The sequence below is a fragment of the Agelaius tricolor genome, unplaced genomic scaffold (genome assembly GCF_023055355.1).
Source record: "Agelaius tricolor isolate 1412-34295 unplaced genomic scaffold, bAgeTri1.0.p SCAF_1, whole genome shotgun sequence".
In the NCBI taxonomy this organism is placed as follows: domain Eukaryota; kingdom Metazoa; phylum Chordata; class Aves; order Passeriformes; family Icteridae; genus Agelaius; species Agelaius tricolor.
This window is the reverse complement of record NW_027269261.1, coordinates 85,577,673-85,599,515: the sequence shown is the minus strand read 5'-3', so window position 1 is coordinate 85,599,515 and position 21,843 is coordinate 85,577,673. Positions and strand designations below refer to the sequence as shown.

The window sequence follows — 21,843 nt, the reverse complement described above, 5'->3', positions numbered from 1 at the left end:
TGTGTCCAGATAAGATCTAGGGAATTCTGGGACAGCAGCTTTGGCCAGATACATATTCAAACTCTCTCACTTAAGCATTTACCTACGTAAATCCAGCAAACCAACATATTTTAATAAAATTAATACAACCTACAAGTGACAACATACATCTAATCTTGTACAATGACTTTCACAGATACACTGAAATATCAGCCTCCTTTATGGTGAAACATCTTCACTTTCTCTAATCCTTCCCTGCCCCAATGATCTTTGTGTCAAGCAGGATAATAAGCTAATGTGTTCATTTTTGCTGTTCCCAAGCTCTTCCCCTGTTTTTCCCTGCCTAACAGTGTGGCTCCTCTTGGCTAGCAGACTGGGAGAGATTCTTTGGAGGTACAGCTGGTGTCTTAACCAATGCACAGTCATACTGAGACAACGAAACCACATGCATGGAAACATTTGCCACCGTTTAATCTCAAGTGCCGAGGGTGCAGCATGGTAATACACTTCTGGTAATACACTTCTACAATAAGTGCCACTTAAGGCTTTGGGGATCACATGCATTATTGATGCACAAATGCTTGATATTTCCCATCGTGACAGAAAGGAGACAAGTGGTTAAATTGCTTCCTGTTGTGCATGACTGTAGACATTAGCCACCATTATTTATAGCTCCTATAGTATCCCAAAAGGCAGGAGAACCACGTCATACAGCGTTACTCCAAATAAAATCATTCTAGCAAAGTAAACCATCTTAAACATAGAGAATATCACTGTAGAACAGAAAGCATGAACAGCTCAGCTGTTTTGATAACAAAATGTATGTGTTAGTACTCCCACCCAACAAGCTAATACAAGATGATTTAGGAAGGACATGAAAAACTGTACATTAATAAAGTCAGCTGAAAGAAAAAACATACATCTGGAAGAAGTTTCCCCATTAGCGCAAGGCGTCTGTCTTTTTCTGGAAAATGCACAAATATAATTAAAGAGAATGCTGATGGTTTTAATCATGGAGATGCTTACATGCTACATCTCTTTTAAGCTGTTATTCTATCCTAGGGAATTAAACCCTAGTCCAAAACATGAGGCAGATTATTCCAAATTAACAAGCATGCCTTAGAGCAGGGAAAGATTGTTCAGGCATCTTATGAAAATAAAAGTTATCTAACCCTGTGGGCATCTTAGATACAGAATCCAATTCCCCATACTTTCCCACTTTTCTAGTAAAAAGGGGTGGGAGGAGTGGGAGGCAGGTGAAGAAGGACAAAATACAGCAAACAAGAGTTTCATAAAACAGATTTCTTTAAAGAAGTTAGCAATGTGAGTTCTAGTCCTTATTTTCTCTAACTTACATTCTTTTTCCAAGAAAACTTTCATGAAAAATTCCATTATTCCCACAAACCTGAAAAAAAAAATGTTTTGCTCTTCAAAACTTAGAAGAACTTCCACCAAATTGAAGGATTGTTATACAAATTATGGGACTCTGGAATAAAAGACTGGTAGTCACTTCCAGTGGTGTTTTGATTGCTTACTCCTCTCAGGACAGGGTGTCTCCAAAGCTCAGGAACAGATATATTTTTAAGATAACAATCTACTTACAATTAAATGGCAATTTAAGAGATAAAGGAATATAATTAAAATGTTTTAAAAATGGTAGCAAACAAAACATGTTTTTTACTTCTATACTTTGCACAACAGACTTATGTATTTAAGGCATACCAGCCAAGAGGTCTGTTCTTGCTTCAGAGGTGCCTCAACGTAGCTGGAGAGGCAGGATGCTACTGAAGCAAGGAATCCCGATACTTTTGTGCAGGCACCCCTGAGAGCTTTAAAAGGTAAGGGAATAGCTTTTTTGGCCTACAGTCAAATTTCTCTAAGGGTAATGAAATATCAGTGTGGTCCACTGAACCCATGTAAAACCAATTAATTAAAGAATCCTTCAGCATTATAGCTCTATTCCTCTGAGATCTATAAGAATTCCCTGTGCTCCTAACCATTAACTTATAGTTGTTCTAGAAAAACATACTAACAGTTTTCCTTACTCACTGTATGAGTAGAAATGTCTGTATTTTGATTTCTCTGCTCAATTACACACTCCTTACCTCTACCCACACACTGCACTGTGTTGGCCAAGCTGTACCTTTTGGCAGTGATCTTCAAAACCACGTTCCTCCACGAGAGAGTGCCCGTGTACAGTACTCACACACTTAGAGCCCCTCAGTCCATGTGATTTACATAATGCCTGGGCAACCATTTCACAAATAGATGCAAGCACGAAAAAATAAAAATTCCAAACGGTGGCATACAGAAATCAGTTATTCTTCATACAGCTTTTATTTATCAAGACCTACTCACATTATTAGCATGGTCAGTTATCAGAGCTGCCTGCTGCTTCTGCGTCTGAGGATGCACAGTTCTCTCTTCCTTCAGCAGCTGAACTCTACACATGGAAATGCTTTACAAAACATTTCAGAAGTAAAGGTCAAGTAAGCTTTCTTGAAAGGGATGCTGCTTTCTGGAGAAAATTTCCTTCCTACGCACTTTTAGCTACCAAGACTCTTGCAACGTTAGGCAAAGACTGTGAACACGCATGCCCACATCTGCCTCTAGAATTAAGCCTCACCAAGTCAGAATTCTTTCTTCAGTACCTGTTTCCCCCACACATAGGAGGGTGAGACTGTTGGGAAAGTGCTATTTTACAGCTAATGTTTTACACTCAGTCCTGGGAACACAGGAGTTAGGCAACACTTGCCCTTCAGGGGAGCGTATTTTATCAATCTTGAAACATTTAACGGGACATCTAAACATCAGAGAAGTATTTTGTTCAGTGTTTTGGTTTTAAGACTACATAATTTTGGGTGAAGCAAAACTGTGACTTCTCATAACAGTAATAAAAGTGGAAAAACATCTCCTTGGATGAACTAGTGGTAGTAGGGGACCTGGAATTCCAAAAAAGGTCATTGAACTATGCTTGCAACCAACTAGGACACCATGCAAAGACTGAAGCACCAGCACTGTGTACTCTGATCATTCTTTTTACTCTACAAGCAGAATGGCACAGAGATCTGTGCCAGCTGGAGCCTTAAAACATTTTTTTGCTCACACATGTACAGAGTCTTCTAGCCTGCCCAATTATTTTAAGTGGACTAATATGTGTTGATTAGTTTTATAGCTGCCTTAATACTGAATTCTGAGGTCCTATTGGTCTTGAGATAATAGACATGGTCCCTTTGAAGTATGAGTCTAGCCCAACCTGTCTATATTTTTGCTCTCATGAAGACCAGATTTTAGTGGATCAAGATGAACAATCCTAGGTACATACAGATCCAATGAGACAAAGCTGTCTTCTGGCTAGTTTGAGATGGAAAGTGTATAGCTCCCTAATCTAGATAGACATCTAGCAGTACTAAGTCTAAAATGGCCACTGGGTATTGTCACACATCCTTTCATCAGTTTATTCATTCCCAGTCCAGTTCTTCCTTCTTCATCCTCTTCTAGTGATCACCACCTCTCCAGAGTCATGGTAACAGGTATTGCTTGTAACAGCTCTGATAATGAGTTTAATTCATTTTTGAATTTGCAGAAGTTGGCATCATATGCCTATCCAACTAAAGCAAAACAACCTTGACACCAAGGTAAGAGAACTTCCGGATTAACTAGAAGATTAAGAAAGTACGTATTCTTCCTTTATTTTCTGCCCTCTAATTTCCATTTCCATGGAAACTGGGCTGGAAAGTACCAGCAGGCAGCCTGCAGCTGAACATCTGAATGAGAATGCTCATGTTTAACTCAGCAAGCAGACAGCAGGTGAAATCTGCAGGAACTGTCTAAAATCTATAACTACATCTTGAAAGCAAAAGGACAACTTCAGTTTCAGCAATGAGCTTCTACAGAGGATGCTATATCACCCCAGTGAATATTCTTGTGTGACAGCAGTTGATAATCTGACTTCCTCATTGATTAAAGAGGATATGATAGGAAAAAACATTCTTTATCACATTGGCACAAGGCAAAAATTCATTACAATTAACTTAATACTTGGAAATGTTTAGATGGAATATGCTAGTGAATATGGTAAAGATATTTTTGTAACAGGACTTTGGCTTCTGAACATTATGCTGTAACTCCTTCTGTGAAATGAAACTGGCTGCTGTACAGTTCATACATACACATTGTCAGCCCAGTCATCTGGATGGCTCTTCTTACAAATATCCATTGCATTTCAACAAATATATATATACACACACACATATATAAAAATTAACTAGCAGGCAGCAATGTATTTGCTAGTTATAAAACACATTGGTTTTGAGCACTAATTCACACTACTTGTATTTTAAAAATCTAATAAGGTAACACTGTTGTAGTTAAAGGGAAAAAAAGCTATGTTAACTTCTTTATCCAATTTAGTAAATTTTAGTACAGGAATTCTATTTAATACCACCTTGGATTTTTCTCCAGGTCAATATTTGCTCTTCACGCAACAGGAAGAAAAGCAAAGAAGCAAAGGATGAAACATTACTGTCCTGGGCTGCACTTTACCCAATGAAGAGATTGGTTATTATTAAATTCCTGCTTTTGTATATAAAGCAATTACCACTCTCTCAAGAAGATATTACTCATTCTCTGCAGAAAGCAGAACATCGGTTACACTTTTTTCAGTGCAATTTTAGGCAATGCAGTGGACAAAAGAGGATGATTATAATGAAGGATTTAACATCTTGCACAAGTTCAATATCAGCACATAAGAGCTGACCTGAAAATGGGTTATGAAGAAACTTGAGACAGCATCAATCTTTTTTCCTTTTTTTTTTTCCTAAGAGTGTTGCTCAAAGTTTAAGAGAGCTATTTATCAGAATCAAGTCAGCAAGATAGCTGCAGATGCTTTTTATTGTACCTATGTTCTCCTTCAGGATGAGAGGGGAAATTCAAGATTAAAGCGTCAAAGAACGAATCAGCCCAAGAAGCTGCTAGTGACTATTGATTCATTCCTTTCCTTTGGGATCTTCAGTGGGAAAAATGAGCCCAAAATTGCAGTCCACCACATACCAAACTCATGGCTACGATGGAAAAGAATAGTATAGAGGCTGTTTGTGCAATTTCCTCACATGATGGAAAACTAATAATTGTGTATCAAGAGCACAACAGAGACAGACAAAACACACAGCTATCAGCATCTCTGCAGTGCAAGAATGTCCATTTAACAGCTGCAGCAATGTAAAACTCACAGCAAGTGCCTTCTGTTAAGGAGTTCTATTATGTTTTACTTTACCAAGTGTATTTCGGCACACTTTGAGGATCATTTATTGTGCTAAATCATGATACAGGGAGGCCTGGGATGAACAAAAATCACATTCCAAATAATTCACTCTTCTGCTCTAAGACTGCTTAAATACAGTATACAAAAAAGCATAAGTTTTCAGATATATTTCTTCTTTTTATTTGCATGAAATTTTCTACAGCTGAACAACCCACATGTACTGCCTGAAGAGTTCTATTTCCAGCAAGACTGGAAATAAAAATAAATTTTGAAAATACATACATTTAAATAAAAAGCAACCCACAGCACAGTACATTGACTTCTCTGTTTCAAATCAGCAGTCCCACCCCTCAATTTTTTGTTTTGTTTAGAAATGCCAAAACATATTGTATTTAATGGCCATCTTCATTTTGAGGGTAGAATCCAAGGGCACTGCTCATACTGCATGAACAGCTCTCTTATCCATTACCATATACAAGTACCTTACTAAGGGAGGGAGGAAGGACAGCTTTAGCATCTGCCTAAGGTTCACAGAAGTAATTCTCCAGAAACAGAAAGGACTTCTGCACTGGCTGAAGATTACCCAGAAACAGGGGATAGATCATTGTTGGGAAATATTTATGAAGGGAGTATGAGCTGACTGTATGTGCACACAGACAGTGGTGTTTGTCCATCAAAAGGGGTGGGTTATTTCACCCAGATGGAGTCTGGAGAGAGGGAGGGTTATAATTCAAGAAAATAAGCAAGCTGCTCCCCACCAGGTCATTAGTAGATTCACGCTGTTTCCCCTTACGATCTTGTTACTAACACATGTACAGAGCATGTAGCTGCTTTTCTTCCAATTAACTTTATAACTGCTAATGCATCCCAGTTGTTGCTGTCTGGTTAGGAGATGGAAAGAAACTGAGCAGGGCCATCAATACAGCTATTACAGTATGGTTATGGCATATAAGATGGAAGTGTAGAATAAAGGTATCTAGTCTAGGATCTTTTGCTTCTTGAGTAATAGAATATGTGACAAAGTTCCTGGATACCAGCTGTCCTGGTTTGAAAAGGAAGTGAGTTTTTGGGATGCTGTGGTCAAACCAATAGGTGCTCAGATTTGAATATTGGCACCTGGTGTGGTCACTGAGGACATGGATACCCCTCTGAGAACACGATGGGAGGTTAAAAGCAGAGCACTCCCAGGGGGAAGCTCTCTTGGTTCCGGTGGTGAACGAGGCCAGAGCTCCCCTGCCCGGCTGCTGTGGGCTGGGCAAGAGAGGTACACCGGGCCTTGAACAGAGCAGGCAGGTGAAGGGGCCTGCAGGGTGGAAGGGTGGAGGAGCACTGAGAGACATCAGGCAGCCTCCCCCCAGGAGAGACAGAGAGAGAGAGTGAGCGTGAGAGCTGGTGCCAGTGCTTGTGCCATCTTGAAATTCGATATCCTGCGCAGGCAGCACGGCTGGCTGAGAAGAAGGGCAGGGTGGTGTGGCGAGAAGGTGCCTGGCCTGGCAGGGAAGCTTAGGAGTTCTGGACAGGCAGAGCCTGAGATTTTAACACTTTTCTTGGATGATGGAAACCTTACAAATGCTGATCCTCCTGGAGCTGAATGAGAAGAGAGATAGAGATGAAAAAGGAGGAAATGGGCCGGTGTAATGCAAGTTTGTGCAAGTGAAAGATGTCTGAGAGAAGAAGAATCCTAGGTGGGTGGAGATGGTGGAGTGGCCTTTCACTGGACTTCTCTTCTATAGCTATGGACAGAACCATTTTTCCTGTGACACAGAGACTGCATTTAGGGGGAGGCAATGGCTCAGAGCCAAGGGAGTGCGGTGTTGTTATGTGAAGAAGTGGGGGTGGTTGGTGCCCTCGATCTTCAGTAGAGGAGAAGATCTCTGTTCTTGAGACCCCTCAGCCCCAGGGGGTGAATTTGGTGTGGACAGGTGTCCCAAAAGTGAGAGACTGTGCTCTTTTTGGAAGTGGACAAAGCATCCTTAAAAGGGGAACCCTAGAGGCAGCTCTGGTCCATGTTCAGTGGTGAGAGCACTGGACATGGAAGGAGGGTGTCATGATGGCAAATGATCTCCAGGTGGTGCCACGAGTGACATGGAAACACACGAGGTTTCAACTCTGTTTCCAGGGGAAGCCTATGGCACAAGAGGGACTCCTCTCTCCTTGATGAACTGAGAATTGATTATCTGCAGGGTGGTGATGGACTGAAAGTTGGTGATCTGAGGGGTGGTAACTGAATTGAGAATCCAAGGTTTTGTCTTACTGTGATGTGTTGAAATTTGGTGGGGGGAGGAGGAATGTTTTTGGAAGGTTTTCATTCTGAGTTCTGCGTGTGTTTCTTTTTACATATAATTGTAGGTTAATAAAGTTTTTTTTCCTTTCTTCCTAAGTTGGAGCCTGCTTTGCTCTGTTCCTGGTCACATCTCACAGCAGACACCAGGGAGAATATATTTTCATGGGGGCACTGGCATTGTGCCAGTATCAAACCATGACATTAGCTAGCACAATAACAAGCACACATTGTGCCAGTGCATGCTAGATAAACTTTTAATTAAGTAATGAAAATATCATTAATGGAAAGCCACAAATAAATGAATGCCTAAGAATTGAAACATCACTGTTAGCAAAGCTTAATGCAAGCAGCTACCAGCTGTATTCAGTATTCAGTGATTTATTTAGAGAATTCAATTTTGTAAAGGCTTTAAATGTTTGAAAATTAATAATTCTTTAACCTTGGAAACACCTAATCTTATTAAATATGTATCTTCTTCCAAAACTTTGTTGCTATGGGATGGCTGAATTTGAAAGTCTTTGCAGGATATATTTTTATAGCTAAGTTATAAACACTGAGAAAAACAGTTCATGGTAGAAGTACTAACACACCATCACCACTGGAAGGAGACCACTGATCCCCATGCATAGCTCTCTTCTCCAGTTTACAAATACAGAATACCCATACTGACAAAGTGTGGTCACTTCAAACTCCCACACAGTGTAAGGACAATGAGATGTGCAGCTTTCTAGAGTACAGGCAATCAGGGACAGATTGAATCTCAGGCTAATTGCATATATTCCCCAAGAATCAAACTTAGGTCTGAAGGGCAGCCAGACAAAAGGATGGTAGCACTGGCCCCATCATTCCCAAGGGCTCATTTCTTTCCCTGGGGTGCAGCTCCAGTGCTGATAGCATGGAAGAGCCTGGTCATGGAGGCACTCTTGAATGAGGAGCCCAAGAATACCAAGCTGCCTTCCCTTGAACTGTTGAACAGCTCTGAGTGAAGAAACTGCTACTGCCTCTCTCCCTTTCACTCATCCTACTCCCTACAGCATCTTGTTCTTCCCCAATGGTTTTGTCATCTCATTATATGGTTCTTCCCCCTTCTCTTCTCCCATCCCTCCATCAAGTCTATTTCTCCCTATTCTTCTTTATTTATTAGGAACAACACCCAAGCCTGCACATTGCTTTGTTCCTCCAAATGTCAACAGCTGAACACAGACTTACAGCTCACAGCCAGGTAATTTTTCTGTGCTCACTGACTGAGAGTGAAACTGGACAAGATTATTTATGATGCATACATTTGAATGCAAATAGCACATTCCACATTTACACAAATTTACTGAATTTCTTGGTTTTAGTTTGGACTAGTTGATTTTGACCTAAAGTCTGACATGACAAAGGTTCATTTATCTCTATCAGATGCAATTAATCAAACTGTAATTCAGTCATTCTTTTAATCCAGAAAGGAGGTGAAAAATCCCCCATGTCCTGTCTGAACTCTCCTTCTCTCTGCCAAATGTTTAAACACTGTAAATAGGGGAAATGGAGGAAAATGGAACACATTTAATTTACTTTGCACCTGCTGGCAACTCCCCACTATATAGTAGGTAAACATAAAAAAAAAATACTACAGCAGTGACACAGATGCAATAGAACTTACAGATATTTTCACAGATAAGTGTGCTTATGTGGTACAGCAGCTGTTACATACAAAGCCTGACAGATTTTCCCTTCAAAGAACTTAGTTCAAAATTTTCAAAACCAAATTTTATATTAGCAAACCCCTCCTTTCTTATATCCAAATGAAGGCACTATTGCAGATGACTCAGATTTTAGAGAAATTATTTTCTTGATATTGGTTGTAAAGAACTATTAATTACACCCTCTCCAGATAAATGGTCAGTCTTACCACCCAGCTCCAGGCCATCCCTTCATGTAACTCTGGCTCTGATATCTACATGATACACTTCTATATAAGTTAAGAGCTTGGTTGTCAATGGAATCTGGATCAAGTTCCTATATTACAAATAAAAGGAAGAAAATAATTTGCACAGGATATCAGCAAAGGAGCACACAGACTGGGCTGAGATCATTACACCAAGTTCAGTTTTAGGAGCACTTGAAATTGTTATGAAGGCCAAAGTCTGTCTGCAATTTGTTTGCTAATTATAAACTTCCCAATTCTTGCTGGAATGGGTGTGTTATGAACTATCTTACTAGAGTACTCCTATCACATTCACAATCTAAAATGGAAATCAGATTTTAAATTTCGTTTGAACATCGGCAGGTAACCACAAATCCCACTACAGTTCAACACAGTTGTCAAGTTCTCTCTGTAATTACCTTTAGTGCAAACTGTACCTGAAATACAGGTAATAGCAAGCTAAGGAGCAAACTGGTTTATTTTAATGGTACCTACAGGGAGAAAGGGGTATGCAGATTTAAGAGATGCCAGCAATCACATATATTCTATTAAGAAGATACAGAAAAAAAAGCTATATTTTTCTTCCAAGTTCTCTACTTCTCTAAAATTATTCTGTCAAATCATATCCAGAGTTGCATGTGCAGTCACTTTCACTCAATTTATAGTATTTTTGAAAGGTTTTTAAAACTTACTTTAAAAGAAATTGGTTTTTCGTGTAATAAAAGAATGTAAAATTAAATCATGGCTTTCTTCTCTTCCAATATCATTCTCATCAATTTATTTATTCTTCCACAAACACATTAAGTTTCTTCTACAAAACAATAAAATATCGTTAGTGATACTGCTTCTGACTACTCCGTTAGTCTACTCCTCTACTTTATAACCACAGGGCAAGCAGTTATCTGCAGTCAGAGCTACCTGCAATTTAATGCTTAGTACTTTTGTGAATCAACAGGACCAGGCTGCAGACTCCAGTATTAAACCTCTTTTCTTGACAAAGTAGTAAGTTTATAGTTAAAAACTTATAAATGCTTCAGAAATTCATACAAATAACTTTATAAGCGAGACCTGAGAGCAACCTCTGCAATGGTGCCACCTCCAGCATGTTAACAGAATACATAAAATCTTCACATGAAAGCAGGTAATTTAATCAAAACATCCAAGTTAACATTCTCTATAAGATAATTTCAATGACTATAAATAGCAAACAAGGCCTCTCTATATAATCCAATTTGTGCTTGTGTTTCTCCAAATCATATAACAATATTAACTCATTAAACAGAAAGTTTACCTGTGTTCCTGTCAGGTAAAATACAGCAATGCTTCTGCAGTATGCCAGGCAGAACCTGTGGCAATAAAGAAACAGGTGTTAATGGATACATATATTTTAACATCATATGAAGAAAAGCCAGAGATTGCTGGAATGATGCATTTACTGCATCTAATCAAGCTTTGTGCTCTCAAACTGAATCCAAACTAACCATCATGTAATGTAAAGGTGAATCCTGTTCATCAGAACTGCAAACAGAGAAGAATCTTGCAAAATTAGCTGCTGACTACCTGCCTGTAAAGTTCATTTCACATTCTCCCATTGATTACAATATCAAAAGTTGATTCAAAGAACCTAAGACCATAATCAAACATGCTCAACTTAGAAAGACAGTATGTTATCAGTCAGTGATGCTGCTGTCCCTGATTTCACACACGTGGCCCTGGGGTTATGCACCCAGCTCATTGTAAACCACTCAAGTCCAAATTTCAAAGCACAGCATTTTGCTCTCCACACAGCCAGTTCCAGTGGACAACAGAAAACTCCAGAAGCTTGAGTAGGAAACTCAAGGGAATGGGGACAGAGAAGATGCACATTTTGTAGTTCACCACGTCCACCATGGTGCAATGCTTCTGGCAGCCAGTGAGAAATGCTGAGGAAGCATTTTGTTTGTCATTTCAGTGACAAACACTGTCAGCAGGTCAGGACTGGGTTATAAGTGACAAAGCCTCTCAAAGCATTCACAGAAAGTTAATTCACTTTATAAAGAAACCCATTGCTTTTTATACCTTAGCTCTCTACAGGTGGACCTGATTAGTCCTTTAATTAAAACACCACCCTTTGGTAACAAATCTCCATAACACATTCCACATGTTCACAACAACAGGTGCAGCAAGTTAAGATAAGAATTGTTTCTAATTGTTTTCTCTGATCTCCTCACAGCCTTTCCCAGAAGGATGCCTGGCAAAGTTGTCTGTTGCTCTCTGTGACCAGAGAGCTGCTACCACACACCACTGGCCCTTTCCCACAGGCAGGACCTCATCCTTCTTCACAGATTTGCATATTAAATTCACCAATTTTGGTGCAGACAATCAGCTTTGGTACTCTTACTAGTAACAACCTGTACTTAAAGCACCCAATACTTAAGTTTAATCTGATCTTAAAATCTAGAATTTGCACCCCGGACAATGATATGAGCATCAGTAAAACTGTAGCCTAAAGTTTAATGGCTTTTCTTTTGCTTTTTCTGGGAAAAAGCCAATTAAAAATCACGCTCTAAGACAGCTTCTTAAAATTTACCCTTGAAGATCAACATGAACCCTTTAAAGTCTGAAATATAAAAGAAAAATACCAGTTAGTTTCTACAGACAGCAGGCCAGCACCACCACTGTCAGGATATCCTGGCCTTCCAACCTCTAAGAAGACCCCAAGCACCACCACAGCTATCACTGAGTTCTGAAAATCCAGGAGGTACAATATTTCAGGGAATAGAGACATTTCTATTTTTCCCAAAGACTGCTATTGCTGTTTGGCCAGGATTAGCAGGTAGGGATGAGTGTGGTCAGAGCCAGACCTGCAGAGCCCTGTGGCAGGGCCACACATCCCCATCCCTCCCTGTGGGACTTTTCCAACGCTCGCTTTCAGAGCACCAACTCCTCAGCTTGTGTGTGTCCTCCAGCAAAGCAATTTAAAGTCTTAAGAACCTTGCTGCACCATGCTTCCTCCTGAATGCACACACGGAGACAGGGCCATTGCAAAGCACTGCTCTCATTGCCATTATTATTTCACCAGTCAGTCTGTGTCCAGAAAGCCTCCCTGAGTAAAGCAATGGGTACAACTGACAGGGATGAGAATGGTCTCCCCATCCAACTCATCTGAATTTCACAGAAGGCACAGCATTTAAATGTAAGCTTTCACAAAAGTAATTCACTTGTTTTGGCATTGTTCTGAAGCTAAGCTTGTGGATAAAAGGTAAAAAAAATCAGTTTGCTTTACCCTGCTTCATAGGCAGCAGGCAGCTTGTATTGTGGGAAGAATCAATGGCACAAATAACAATTTTCTGAAAACCACACTCACCATTCTACAGTGTGTGTTACATTTTTGAATTTTAAAAAAACCCAATAATTCTTGGAAGTATAATGTCCTATGTACAAACTATAGAATTTTCCTTACGGCCATGGATAGAAATAACAGCAATCTTACAGGCATCGAAAGCATAAAAATTAGAAGCAGAGAACAAAGAAATCCTAAAATGAGCTGAGACAGTCTTTCAAAGCACTGTAACACAAAGACTGAATTTTAAAAACATACTGTCTTACTCAGACACAAAGTAACATTTAGTTCCTCTGGAATCTGTCACATTTTCTTCCCCACATTCACGGACGATGAAGAACCATTATGAATTTATTATGAGTTCCCAATTAATCAAATTAAGGCTGAAATTAAAAGTAGAGACGGGAAAAAAAAAAAAAAAAAAAAAAAAGCAGGTCTGAAGTTGTAAGACAACTCAATGGGGGAAAAAAAAAAGCTCTAGAAAATAGTTTACCCTTCCTGGTAGACTGGATATAGATAAAAGAACAGACATGTGAAAAAATCACAAAAACATTGATTTGTCCCTTTCCTGCACTCTCTTTAAGCACTAAGTAGGCAAACAGTATGGCAAAGTCTTAAACAATGCTTCCTGCTGCCCAGCCCTTTAACATGTTTACCCTGCACAAAGCCAGTTTCTGGCTGGTAGGAGTTTGATATCAACCTCCCACTTACTTATCTATAGTATACAGATTTTTACACTGTACCCATCTCCATGGTATCCAAGAGCCTTTTCACACTGCTCTCCTCCCACTTTCTCCCTACTTTGTTTCTCTCCTCCCTAGGGAAACTGACAGGAGAATTCCTCAGCAAAACTGTCACCTTTCCCTCTACAAGCCTGTCCTTTCCTCTGCTGCTTTTCTTTCATTCATTTGCATGCTGTAATACCCAGTTTATTGCTTAAAATGCCTAAAATACCTGATCAGTCTCAGAGATCTTTCTCTTATTTTACAGAAGATCCTTAGATTTTTTGTTTCCTTTTGGTTGTTTGAAATTTACCCACATGGGCAATTTGAGGGAGAATCTCTGCCCAAAGCAGACTTGGATTGGTTTCTGCTGTAGAAATCAAAATATGTGAGCAACCAGAGGGATTTACTTGTGGGGAGGGGAGGCAAAAGAGAAACAGGTTTCAATGATATTAACTGATGATTTAACCTTCAGTTGTTTTATAAGCTCTCAGCTGGGAGGTAAGGCATTGCAATACTAAATTAAAAATGGACTCATAGATGCAGAAACAGAATAAATAATACAGCAGGTGGTATGTCCTTCACATCAAGGTGCTTCCCTAGCAGTAGGCAAATTAACTTTGGTCAGTGGTATACAGCTAGACACTCATATGTAGCAGGAACATAGTCTTTGCTTATGATGCCAAGATGAAAGCATCCTCAAATTCAGTGAAAAATACTAATTCTTGTGGTTGGATATTGATTTGGGTGCATTTACATTTGTCTTAATTTTAAGGTTGCTGTGCTTAGAGATATATAAATATACAGCTGTCATAATCAATGTTCAAATTTTAACCTGTAGCTATACATAATGTAGGTATTCAGAAAGCTCCTCAGAGCAGCACAGGGTAGCTACATAGCTGGCTTAAGTTTAATAAAGATCATATTTTTATAAGTTGGCTTGGAAACTTTCCTTCAATTTCTTTAAAATAAGACAGATAAGTCCTTTGAGTGCTCAGTACACAACTTTTTTTTTGTTCTTAGAGTGATATAACTAGGATTTATTCCTAAAAAACAATTGAAGTTTGGAAAGTATTAACTTCAAACCCACTAAAAAATCCCCACTTTACAGAGAAGCAGAAATGTGAAGCAAAATAATTCTCATGTGCAAAAAAGCCTCTGTGAAATGGATATCTACTCACTTAAAAGGATCTGCTGCACAAAGATGATCAGGCCTCTCTTTGGTACTGAATGATAAAATGTTTTGCTTTCTACTCCACTTATGATTGGACTGCTAAAATAGCCATAGAAAAATGAGCTGTATACTATTTTTCCTTCTCAATTTACATTTTTTTCTGCTAAAAATTGAGTCAACTGAAAATGAATGTTTCACAGGTCCAAATTTGCAGAACACCCAACTCAGGAGTTCGAGTGCTTGATAAGTGAAATTTAAGGCAGAACTTAACAATGATTTATACTGTGATTTGTAACTTGCCAGAAGGAAAGAAGCTCAACTTGAATTTCCAAGATGAGACAATATTTTTCTGCTTTTTACATCCTAGAAATCCAATGAATTCAAAGGCTATAAAATCAGAACATACCCTTTTAGGCATGCCAGCCACACAGGTCCTGTTTGTGGCCCTTGTGGTCATGTTCAGCCATTTCCAAGGATTGCCTCTGGGTGATCCCCCCACGCTCCAAACCTCCCTCCCCACAAAACTATTATGATTAGCATGTCAGGCATTTTGATTGCAAGAATAGGATAACATCAAAAAAGAAAATGTGTCAAAACATACTGGGGAAATCCACATCAATTTATAAAATTTCAGAGAAAGGAGCTTCCAGAATTTGAGATTTACTCATACACTGATGGTTGCAAAGAAATGGTCCATGGGCAGAGTCAGCCACCAAGTGTGCCCTGCATCTTCTATGGAAGCAGTACTGGAGACAATTCAGGTTAGATATTTGGGTGTGATCCAGTGAGTTCCTATCTATTTTGTCTTTCAAATCTTGTGTCACTTCTTTGGAAAAGAGAGACACCTCCTAGACCTTGCTATCTGCAGTGCTCTGTGCTAAGCACTGCTGCCTTCCTACCATCCACTCATGGAATTAATTTTTTCTGTTTTCATTCAAAGGATCATATCCATTCTATCTCTGTATTTGGTTTTCCTTATATTTGTCTCAGGGCCTTTTTGGAAATTTTTTAGGAAAAATTTCTTTGTCAGCTACTTCAGATCAGTTTTGGAATAATGTTTGTAATAGATCTTAAACCACTGGAAATTCTGTGCTCTTGCTTCTCTGAATGTCTCTTGTTGCCTTCTGTCATTAAAGGGGTATACTATATTTTTGTTTTAATTTGTATTATTGTTTCCATCTATTTTTGGCTTCATACCTGATGATTTTAGATTCATTGTCCCATTAGCACTGTGGGAGGAGAAGGAACCTCTCTGGAAGTTATTCACTGGTGCTTCTTAAGCAGAAAAGAAGCATTTGGGATTTGGCTTCTCACAGCAGCAAGTTATCTCTGTAAAGGTATCTGACTCAAGACAGGGTGTTACAAGTAGGCAAGGTTTCCTGTTCACAAGCTGTTGGGTGATACAAGCCACCATAAATCAAAGGCTTATCATTACAGTGTAACCATAATTCTTTCAGAGCAGACAGGCTCATGCAGGATAAGGGGAAACAGTTTTAAACTAAAAGTGGAGACATTTATAGTAGGAAGAAATTCTATACTCAGAGGGTAATGAGGCACTGGAACAGGTTGCCCAGAGAAGTTGTGGATGCCCTTTCCCTGAAAGTGTGCAAGGTCAGGGATGGGACTGTGACCACCAACCTACTCTAGTGGAAGATGCCCCTGCCTATGGCATGGAGGTTGGAACTAGATGATCATTAAGATCCCTTCTAACCCAAGTTTTCTATAATTCTATGATGATTCTATGCAACCAGGTGGTGAAGTGCTGTATCAAGGCTGCTTGCCTTCAGATTTCTAACAATATGCAGTTGGTTCAACATACCAAAGCCAAATCTGAACTTCATAGCACTCCCACAAGCATAATTATATTTGGTTGAGCTTTTTAAGGGGTATCTAGGGAGTCCATCAACAAATACCAGTTATCATTTCCATTCCTGTAAGAACTCAGAAGATAACTTCATTACTAGTGTGCCTCTTCTGTGTCTCAGTTGAAGCTGATATTGATAGAGCCTACACCAGCATCAGCAACGGTTCCAAGTTACTCCTAAAATCAGTCCATGAAATATCCAGCTCTGGCAGAAGAGAGCATCAGGACCAGTGGCACCTGCCTTCCCAAGGCTTCCTGCAAAACCATATGTGTTCCCTGTCAGAGCAACACAGACCCCACTTGCAATGGCAAAGCTGGCCCAAGTAGAACACATTAACATTTGATTTTTTTTTTTCTCTGTCAGGTACTGCTGGAAGTAGTAGAGATTTTTGCAAGACCTTTCAACTGTTGCCTGTGAGCTGTCAGTTCTTCTGCCCTCCCAAGGAAACAACCTTTCCTCTTAGCTCCTGATGAGACGTGCCCTGCTGCAAAGGCACTCTGTGCCAAAATGTCTCCCAGCCACGGCAGTGCAAGTGAGAAGCCAGGCTTGTCAGTTCATTGCATTGTATTCTGATGAGATAGCCCAGACTTGTCCAATTATGTTTCTTCAAGATTTTACTAGATTGCTATTGTCCAATATCCAATTTCTCATATACACTGATGAACATCCAATATCCAATTTCACATATTCACTGATGTTTTAATTCCTTTTTCCAAAAGCTAATTTAGTGTCCATACAGAGCTTGCTAATGATTTGTCTGGTTTGTGGGGTTTTTAGCAAAAGTATTTTCCTTTATCATCCTCTGCCTTAGCCACCATTCCCAATTACTTATCAAGAACATAAATAAAACATGATGATTTTGTGGAAAGGCAAACTTACAATGAAAATAAATAAATCATGTTTGCCATGTATCAAACACTTTGGCATTGTATCAATGTATTTATCATTGCACACCTTATCACATTTAAATATGTGTATTGTGTCCTTTTCATTTCAAATAAAAGGAAATGTTAAAGAGGATGAATTTCAAAAATATTCTGAAAATATTACAATATCCATATTAATACGTGTTCTTTCGGATTGTCTTACATCTCAAAAAATGCAACTTCTCTACAATCCTTTCTATAATTAAAGGAAGTAATGACAGCAACAACAGAAGGAACATTTCCTTAGCAGAGTTTTCAACAAAAGGTGACAGACATTTAAGTAACGAGAAAATCATTGATTGCATTACCTACTTTTTATATCTCAATCAAAACTAAGAGAAAATAACTCCAGAAGAGAGAGTATAGTGCTACAATGACCCCAGATAACATAGCTGATCTTGCACTGCCATTGGCTTTATTACTCCTTCTATCCAGTTACCATGACAAGTTAAACTGAAACACAGGCTTGATAATTTTTTGATGACCCAGGAAAGAAAAGATGATAACCATTATGATGCTTTTCAGAGTAATGTTAGCATGAATCTGCATTAGAATGAACTAATTATAATTGCCCTACAATTAATAAATACTTATAAATATGAATCTTTTAGAAGTTATCATCTGAAGTGTAATCCACATTGCTTTCATAATATAATATGCCAACTAAATAGAGTAACTAGCCAAGCCTGAGCAAAAAACCCTATGTAGACTGGAATTAGCTCTGAGGTGATTCAAAATAGTACCTTAAGGCAGTCTTTTCATACTTAATGCTTACTTAATGGTAGAAAAATATGTAGTGGCGCTGCAACAGCCACAAACCCTATTTATTTCCAACTTCCTTTTCAGTATTTAGACACTTAGAGAACAATACATCAGCAAGAGCAAAAAACTCTTTTAAATCTTTCATTTGTCAGAAGTTTACACTCTTGACAGACAGAACAAGACTTTGCTGCAGTGATACATATACTTCTGACCTCTGGGTCCAATTACTGTAATTGGCAGCACTTACAAGAGATTCCACAAATTATTTAAGATGCCTAAGACTAAACACAGCATGATAAATACAGGTCCACTTGGACCTCTCCCCTTTGTTGTTCAAATAATTGCACAATTACACCATTGTCCAAAACTATGCCTTCAAAAATCTGGAACAAGGAATGTCAAAGTTCTCTGAAGCAGATGATGCTCTCAAAGTGCTCTGAAGCTGAGAGATGATGATGTGGTCCTTCCCAGACTAATTTTGCTGTGAGGAAGAGGACAAGACTTTTCAGTTGATGTTTTAATTCCCTTTTACAAAAGTAAATTAATAGGAGGATAAACCTCAGGACAAAAGCAATTGCATTTTCAACTTTCTTTCAGGTGAAGCATTCCTAAGTATCTCATCCTCTGATTGACAGCAGGCTGACCATGATCCAGCAGCATGCCCACATGGCCAAGAGGGCCAATGGCATCCTGGCCTGTATCAGGAATAGTGTGGCCAGCGGGACTGACCATTCTTCCCCTGTACTTGGCACTGGTGAGGCCAGACCTTTAGTGCTGTGTTCAGTTCTGGTCCCCCCAGTTTAGGAAGCATTTTGGGGTGCTGAAGTGAGTCCAGAGAAGGCAGCAAGGCTGGTGAAAAGTCTGGAGCACAAATCCTCTGAGGGTTGGCTGAGGGAGCTGGTGTTGTTTAGCCTGGAGAAGAGGAGGTTCAGGGGAGACCTTATCACTCTCTACAGCTGCCTGAAAGGAGGTTGCAGCCAGGTGGGGGTTGGTCTCTTCCTCCAGAGAACAAGTGACAGGACAAGAGTCTTAAGCTGCATCAAGGGAAGTTTAGGTTGGAAATTAGGAAGAAGTTCTTCTCAGAAAGGGTGATTTGGCATTGGAATGCCAGGGAAGTGGTGGAATCACAGTCCCTGGAGGTGTTTAAGACTGGATGTGGCACTCTGTGTTAGGTCATGGGTTAGCTCAGTGATCTCAAAGGTCTTTTCCTGTGATTTGATCCTGTGATTCTGTGATCAGGTATACAGTCATTGTACACATTTAGCAATCAAAATAAACAAATTCACTTTCCTGAGATTGTACCTGAGAAACAAGTCTTGGTGTAAAATAGAAATCATGACCATTTCTTCTATCTCTTACCACCATGAGCAGCACTGACATCTCCTACCTAATGGCAGTAGCCTAGATGCAAGACCTCCTGTCTCTGGCATGATAGGAACATGGGGATCATGGGCACAGAAGTAACTGTGGCAGACCACTAAGAGTCCAATGGTCAGTCACAACTTTCCACAGAGACACTGCAGAAGTAAAAACCCAAGCTCCATCTTGTGCTGAAGAAGGAATAGCCAGACCAGCTATCTCAGGAGTTTGCTGCTTGCCTGGAGCCCAGGTCCTGTGTGTCCTACAGCCCTTGCAGAGGTTCAGCCAGCCCCTGCATTACACCCCTGACCTTCACATCCAGGGGGATCAAGGAGGGGAACACTTCAGTTAACTGGATATAGCAAATACATGAGGCTAGATAGAATCCAAGGGGTACAAGGGTGATGACTGTGAGTCCTCTCTCTGTCTTGGAAAGTGGTCATCTTCTCAGGGCAAGAGCTAGGGGGATCCTGAGAAAGAGAAGAGAAGGCTAAAGACATGCTAGAGATTTTTTTCTTGTGGAATCTTCATCCTTGAAGATTTTCAAAACTCAGATGAAAAAGTCCTGAGAAACCTGCTCTAACTTTGAAAGTAGCCTGCACTGAGAAGAGGCTTGGACTTGATAATCTCTAGAAGTCACTTCTGACCTAAGTTATTCCACAATTTTAATAAATTAGATTTAATGTACTGATACAGTCAAATATCACAGTAAAATATAAGATTAAAATGCATCAGCTCCTCTATCCTCCTTCAAATATAGTTTTAATTGACATATGCAATTTCTGTTTGTACTAATGAATCTTAAATTTGAATAGTGAGTACATTTACATCCATCTGCAAAACCCAAAAGCTGTATAGAATCATAGTAGCTTTAGAAGGCAGCTAAAGACAGGTATTTCTTCAGAAGTTACTAGTCACCCCAGGGCTATAATTGTTTAATTTGTGAGAGTAATGTGTGGAGAATTATTTGGCCCAGGAAGTTGCTTATGAAATCTTAGCTGAACTGCAATGATTTATCTTTAAGCATCTGCATTGGGTGTGACTGAGGTAAAGCTCACAGCCCTCACAGTGCTGGGGTTTGCATTGGCAGCTGGATGGGTGTTGATGACACACCAGTGTTTTGGCTACTGCCAAGCAGTGCCATCCCTCTGACATCCCTTCCCTCATCAAAGTGATGGGAGTGGGCAAGATCCTGGCAGGGGACCAGGCTAGCTGACCCAAATTAGCCAAAGGGATATTCCATACCAGATGGTGCCAGCTCAGATACAAAAGCTAAGGGAGAGAGCATGAGGGGGAGCATTTGTGATTCTTCAGAGTTTGCCTCCTAGAGGAACCATTACACATGCTAAAGTCCTGCTTCCAGGAAGTGTCCAAACATCACTCACTGATGGGAAGTAGAGACTGACCTTTCCCTTTGCTTATGTGCATACAGACTCTTCCTTCCTTCCTTCCTTCCTTCCTTCCTTCCTTCCTTCCTTCCTTCCTTCCTTCCTTCCTTCCGCCACTTCCGCCACTTCCGCCACTTCCGCCACTTCCGCCACTTCCTTCCTTCCTTCCTTCCTTCCTTCCTTCCTTCCTTCCTTCCTTCCTTCCTTCCTTCCTTCCTTCCTTCCTTCCGCCACTTACTTCCTTCCTTCCTTCCTTCCTTCCTTCCTTCCTTCCTTCCGCCACTTCCTTCCTTCCGCCACTTCCTTCCGCCACTTCCTTCCTTCCGCCACTTCCTTCCTTCCTTCCGCCACTTCCTTCCTTCCGCCACTTCCTTCCTTCCGCCACTTCCTTCCTTCCTTCCGCCACTTCCTTCCTTCCGCCACTTCCTTCCTTCCTTCCGCCACTTCCTTCCGCCACTTCCTTCCACCACTTCCTTCCGCCACTTCCCCCTGCCCCCAGTGGCTGTTCTCCATCTTAGTCTCTCCCCTGTCCCACTGGGAAAGGGAGTGATGGAACAACTTAGTGGGCATCTGGCACCCAGCCAAAGTCAACCCACTACATCAGCATCTGATGGGATTTTGAGCAAATACAAATTCTAGAGCTTGCTATACAAATACTGGAGCAGAACAAACAACTTCATTTTCACTCTCTAAAATACAAAACAAAGTAACAACAGCCTCTTTTCTTCCCCCTGCCCTAGTCTATTAAGGTACAAAGCATGTATGGGCAGGCCTTGCAATGCCTAGACTGCAAAGTCTCCTGTTTGGAGAGGATGGTACTACAGTGGTAGGAATAACCCCTCTGGGCAAAGGACACCTCAGTGTTACTCATCACTGCCATACCCTGGGGC

At 40.2% G+C, this 21,843-nt stretch overlaps 1 protein-coding gene across 8 annotated transcripts in view; it reads right to left on the bottom strand.

Moving 5' to 3' along the window:
- The window catches only part of DLGAP2 (DLG associated protein 2), a 456,578-nt gene that overhangs the window by 367,273 nt on the left and 67,462 nt on the right, over positions 1 to 21,843 (bottom strand). For all 8 annotated transcript variants that reach the window (XM_071441861.1, XM_071441871.1, XM_071441889.1 and 5 more), the window contains exon 2: positions 10,727 to 10,781. In XM_071441861.1, the coding sequence (XP_071297962.1) occupies positions 10,727 to 10,781 (55 nt within the window). The remainder of the gene's footprint in view (positions 1 to 10,726; positions 10,782 to 21,843) is intronic.